We start from the raw sequence: 6,000 nt of genomic DNA, 5'->3' as shown, positions 1-6,000 counted from the left end.
AGTAGCCGACTTATAAGGTAATTCCTATTAGGATGTATTTCCTTAGCTGTGTGATAAATGGACCCCGTTCCTTTCTGCTCCTACAAGACCCCACTGCAAGGTCTCAAGTGCCTTGCCTGTCACCAGGGCTCTGATCTACCAGATGTCTTGTACTTTTACAGTCAGGATGACTTTCTTTGTTTAGAGTGATTGCAGCTCACCCTTAAGCCCTGTCCTCTTATTTCCTTTCCACAGGGTCTTTCTGGATTCCGGTCTTCCCCACCTGCATCCACTCTGTACAAAGGCTTGACATAGATGCTTGACATAGCCAGCTGGAATTTAAGGCTAAATTTTCCATGTGCAGATAATTTGAAGTTAATATTGTCTAGTTATGCTAAACACACGAGCTAGGTGTGGTTTCACTTGCTCTTGTTGATTTGTATACTTATTTGGAGAATGAGTGGAAAGATTTTAGATTTAGGCAGATTATCCTAGAGTCACCTGAAGTAAACTCTCTGGTTTTATTTGTCTGAAAATGTCTTTCACTTTCATTCTGAAAGGTATCCTTGTCATTTAGAATTTGGGCTTAGCAGTTAGTAGAGCATCTTCAAAGGGTTGAAAGAAACTATCTTCTGGCTTCCATTATTTTTGTTGAGAAGTCTGCCATCAGTTGAATTACTGCTACCACTCAAGTAAGTTTTGCCTTCTGTACCCCAGACTGTTTCTCCCTTTGTCTTTGATTTCTAGCAGTTCCACTATGATGCATCTGTATATAGGTTCCTTTACATTTATGTTGTTTGGAATTTACTGAACTATTTGAATCTGTAACTTGTTGTCCATCTTGGAAAATTCTCAGATTCTATACTGCTTCTGCCCTATCCTCTCCCCTTTCTAGGACTCCAAATAAATACGTAAGACTTTCTCACTGAATCCAGGTTTCTTACCTTTTTTTGGCCTATTTTCCATCCTTTTCTTCTCTTTGCTTCAGTTTTAATTATTTCTCCTAACCTATACTTCTTGTCTCAAAATAAGTCAAACATATGCTCTGCCTCTCAGCTGCTTCTTCCTAAGTGGGCAAACCTCCCAAGGCAAAGTAGGCCCAAATATCCTCTCTCTAGACTTTCTTCTACTGGATTTTGGTCCTCTAATAACGGACTATATTGATAACACTTTGTTTTTAGTAAAACATTTTCTTCTATTTTGTTCTGACTTTTTACTTTTCTCCAGCAGGAGGGCTAAATTACCTAGTCTGCCATAACCAGCATAAGAGTCTGCAATGTGGTTATTTACAGTAGGGTCAATAAGCATATATCTTCCTTTCTCCCAGGATATAAAAAGGTTATCCAAAATTGTAACTGGGTATCAGACATGAAACATTTAAAGACAAAATTCATTTGTTCATGTATAACACGGCCACCAAGGACTATAGGAACAAAGATTGTCATTCACTTTTAGAAACAAAGATAACGCTTTCTCAGGAAATTGATCTGGCACCTGCTATAATAATATGGTTGGCATTCTTTTTTTTTTAAAATATCCACCTACCCATCTATTTATTCGACTGCATTGGGTCCTAGTTGTGACGTGCGGGATCCTTAGCTGCAGTGTGTGGGATCCCCAGCTGCGGCACGCGGGACCTTCTAGTTGCAGCATGCAGGAACTTTAGTTGCGGCAGGTGAACTCCTAGTTGTCGCACGTGAGATTCAGCTTCTGACCTGGGATCGAACCCAGGCCCCCTGTGCTGGGTGCACGGAGCCCCAGCCACTGGACCACCAGGGAAGTCTTGGATGACATTCATTTTCAATAATATGTTAAGTTCTCAGAATTTTTTAAAAAAGGCATCTAATAAATCTATACAGTGAATAGCATGTCTTTATTCTATTTACAGTACATTTGTTATAAATATAATACATTTTTGAAAAGCTGATTTTTAATTAACTTGAGTAGATTTATATTTTAAACAGATCATCTCAATTGTTAAAGTTACATAATAAAGAATATGATAATTTAAATGACAAAAATCTCATATTGTGAAATAGTGCACTGTATGCTGAGATGAATGGGGGGGGAGTCAAACTCTTTCCAAAACTATAATCAAAGCATCAGAAAAAAAAGTTCTTCTTTTTACAAAGTTATGTATAAGCCATAGGAACAACCAGATACTGAAGTATGAAGACCCTATAACCAACGTTCAAAACTGATTTTAGAGAACTGTGTGAAGCAAGACAGCAAAGTCTGTATTTAACACTCTATAGAACTTCACAGTAAAGCTGGAATTTATAGACTAATGGCTTAACAGGAATATTGCCAACAAGGCCTTTTCTTCCTCAAAATCATCTCCTAATGTTCATATACCATTGATAAGTTGTAACAGCAGACTTAGACACTGGTTTTAAGTGGGGCTTAATAAGGTGCATGGATATGCTGAAATTCTGTATTATGAGCATGTAAATTATTACCAGGGGTTAAAGAAATACAAAAAAAGAATTTAAGTACTCTCAGTCCAACGTGCTTTGCATCATCAACAAATTGACAAATCAAAAGTATTTTACAATGATCTAACACCAACCTCCCAAACAAGTTAGGTATTTCAAATACTGCTGTAAAAACCATTCAGTAAAATAAAACTGATTCCTGTGGATTTCAGTACAAATTTGTAAGTTATCACACATTATTGATGATGATCAGGGCAGGCATGGAGCTCTGCTGACTTGTTTCAAACACTGTAACTTGGTCCGATAACTTGGCAAATACCCTAGGAGTTCCAAGGTTATAAACACCTGTATGGACAAAGCATGCTTTCAGCTGCAAACTGTGAAGCTCCTGGCTTTTAAGATGAAGTTTATATTGTGTTTGTCCAAGCCATGTAAATGATCCATGGATTTCCAATGCTTCTGGGCTAAGGGAGGAGGCAAGTAGTAAGTTGGAGAATTTTTTTCTTCATAAATTTTTTCCCAAAGTCCCAATAACACATCCCTTTCATCTAGCAATTCTATTTCTAGAAATTATTTTATGACACCAACTGTATTAATAACAATAACGGCAATAGCTAACATTACAATTTCTATAATAGCTAAAATTTATTAACACTTACTATGTTCCAGGCACAATGTTAAGAATGAATTATCTCACTTAACACTCGCAACAGCAGCTAGTAAATAATGGAACCTGATTTCAAACCTGAGCTTTTAACCACTTGGTTATCCATACATAAAAATAAATGTGCATATAAGAATGCTTATAATATTGAAATTGTTTATAATACTGAAAAATGGAAAGCAACCAAGGGTCTACCAATAAGGCATTAGCAAATTAATTTATGATACACATAATCATACACAAAATGTTTGGATTTCACACAGCTAACCCAGATCCTGTTTGGAGTGTTATACAATAATAATCAGTATACGCTTCACACTGCTTTTCTAAAAACCCCAAAATTTCTGAATTCTGAAAAGCATCTAGATCTTGGAGTGCCAGTATGGACCAGCATTTTCGTTGTTGTTGTTGTTAAGCATTATTTTATAAATCAGAAAACAAGACCAAAAAAACTTCTATTCTGAACTTGCTGATTTTCAATTTTAGAGTTCTTTATCACCAACAAACTTTTATAAAAATTGTTGTCTCTGGTCAAAATAATTTGCTGCTTTTGGAAATTGCTTTCCATTTGCCACTATTGAAATTCTAAGACAATCTTCGTTAAGTCTTCTCTAACACTTCTTAATACTAAACAAAAAAATAAAGGCATGCCTGAGTAAACTTTCTCTATGTTAGGTAATTATTTGCATAATTTCAAAATATTAAATTGCTTTCAAATCAATCTTTAACTGCAAAATAAACTTGCCCTGAATAAATCTTTACCTTGTTGTTTTATGCCTAAGATCAACTATTACATCGACGTCGGCCTTTGAACAATTGGAAAGTAAAAGAGTCACTGGTACTAAACAAAGGCTGTGGGAAAAAAAATAAATAAAAAAGGTTAGCGGGATATTAAAAAACAACAACCAAAAAAACCCACTTTCTTGAAAATAAAACTTAAGAGTACCTAATAGCATAAGCTCCTCAAAAACAATTAGATTCAAGTAAGGAAAAAAACTGAATTCTAAAATCACTCAAGCCAAATTATTTGCATAAACAAGAAGTAAAACATATTAATACAATGCCTGAATACTAAATACCAGAATATATACATCTACAAAACCATTTTATTTATATTTATTAAAGCTAATCTGAAAAAATAACCAAAATGTTTCTAGGTGGTTATTTCCCAAAATGCAAAACAGAATAATCGCAACTAAGAAAGATCAATGGAGACAAAAAATCATGAAAATGCCAACAACTAATCCTGTTCTCTATGCTTCGTGAAAATTACTTAATTTTGAGAACTGACATTTGCTCTTCTATCAAATTTGCATAAAAGCCATCACGTTCGGGAGAATATGATAATTATTTCTGTACAGCAAGTTATGAGGAGAGCCCTTTCAAGTAGACACATTTGCTCAGTTAACCTAATTTCTGATCTCACTTTATAATTAGTAAATCACTAAAGCATAGGAGAAAGGACATGGAGTGATAGAAGAGGACCTAATGAACAGACTGGTGCAGATTTAAAATCAAGAACATAATAAATGAACGTATCTATGCACAAATGGTTACATACTATTATTGAAAATAGTTTACTCTATTAACACAAAGAACAAAGGGATAGTAAAAAAGAAAAAAGTAATTCTATAAGCTCCCACAAAATTAACTTTAAAATTCTGCTCAGATAATATATTTTATGCTTTCAGAAATTTTATATCCTCTTACTAAGAAATACTTTCTGAACCATACTGCAAATAACAGATTTCCCTAAACAAAAACTAAGATAATTTCAAAGACTTATTCTTAGATTGTACCGGTGCTATGCCCTTACCTCCTCCACAAACTTCTAACAAGGAAAAGAGGACAGCAAAGACTACCGAATAGGTTTCCAGTCTAGAGCACCCCATTAAGTTAAATTCCAATCGCATAATTTGTAACCCAAAGCAAAACCTCAGAAACTTTGCTATTCTGTTACCATTTGGGCCTCAAATTCTCCATGCTTTATCTAAATGCTTCTAGTAAAAGAAGAAATCAGAACATCTGGATGTTTCTTAGCCCCAAAATCATTACCTTCATTCCTCTTCTTCCTCCATTCACTGCTTCAGTGAATAGCACCCCCATCTCCCCAGCAAACCTTAGGCATCATACTAAGTGTTAATAAGTGGGAATGGGGGCTACTGCCTCACTAGCCCCCATTCCCAATTTTCTACTATTCTTCACAAATTCCTGTCAATTTATTTGATTCATATCTTTGTTATCTCTGGTCACCTGCTGTTTCTCATATTCTCATTCCTCTGCTGCCCTGTGTTCCACTGCTATGACCAAACCTCTTCCCTGTCCCATCCCTCCCACATTTCTATATCATGAACAACACCCCTCTAGATCCTCAGTCTCCTCTCTTTATATGTCTACATCTTACTTTAACTGAAATTTGGCTGAGTACACAGCTTCCTCTGCAGTCCTCTCAATAACACATGCTGTTCTTCTTCCAATATCTTCCATATCTCTAGCCAGAATGTCTCATTAATATAGTTAATACCACTTCTTGAGTTCTTCCTCCTACCTCTCCTATAAAAACACCTCATTTTTTTGGTCATAAACTACTCCAAGGTTTTTATTCTTTTTTTTCTGTCCCCATACTGACAAACTAATACCAGTGACAGTAACTCAGTACAGCAGAGATTCTTTGGGGGAGGGGGATGGGATGAGTCTTTCGAAATATCTGCTTCACCCTCTTCCCCCCACCCCAAATTCACCTAGTATATCTGTCAAGCAGAGGCCTACCATCTAGACAGGAAACATTGCTCAAGATTTTTCTTCCATATCATCTTATTGGCTTCATTTATTAAAAGCTTCTGGATGAGTTTGCTTTCTTCTTTTCAATCCTGAATTTTGTCATCTTTTTGGAGAACTTTACTGTCAAGGTAGACAACTCAC

At 35.6% G+C, this 6,000-nt stretch overlaps 1 protein-coding gene across 6 annotated transcripts in view; it reads right to left on the bottom strand.

Moving 5' to 3' along the window:
• Positions 1 to 1,833: 1,833 nt before the first annotated feature.
• Positions 1,834 to 6,000, bottom strand: part of TRAPPC8 (trafficking protein particle complex subunit 8) — a 90,850-nt gene continuing 86,683 nt past the window's right edge. For all 6 annotated transcript variants that reach the window (XM_067699390.1, XM_067699396.1, XM_067699393.1 and 3 more), the window contains 2 exons: positions 3,841 to 3,930; positions 1,834 to 2,878 (listed from right to left, as the gene is read on the bottom strand). In XM_067699390.1, the coding sequence (XP_067555491.1) occupies positions 2,644 to 2,878; positions 3,841 to 3,930 (325 nt within the window). In that variant the 3' untranslated portion in view covers positions 1,834 to 2,643. The remainder of the gene's footprint in view (positions 2,879 to 3,840; positions 3,931 to 6,000) is intronic.

Source organism: Pseudorca crassidens, chromosome 12, assembly GCF_039906515.1.
Source record: "Pseudorca crassidens isolate mPseCra1 chromosome 12, mPseCra1.hap1, whole genome shotgun sequence".
NCBI lineage: Eukaryota > Metazoa > Chordata > Mammalia > Artiodactyla > Delphinidae > Pseudorca > Pseudorca crassidens.
The sequence above is the reverse complement of the archived record's forward strand: the minus strand, read 5'-3'. Positions and strand labels throughout refer to the sequence as shown.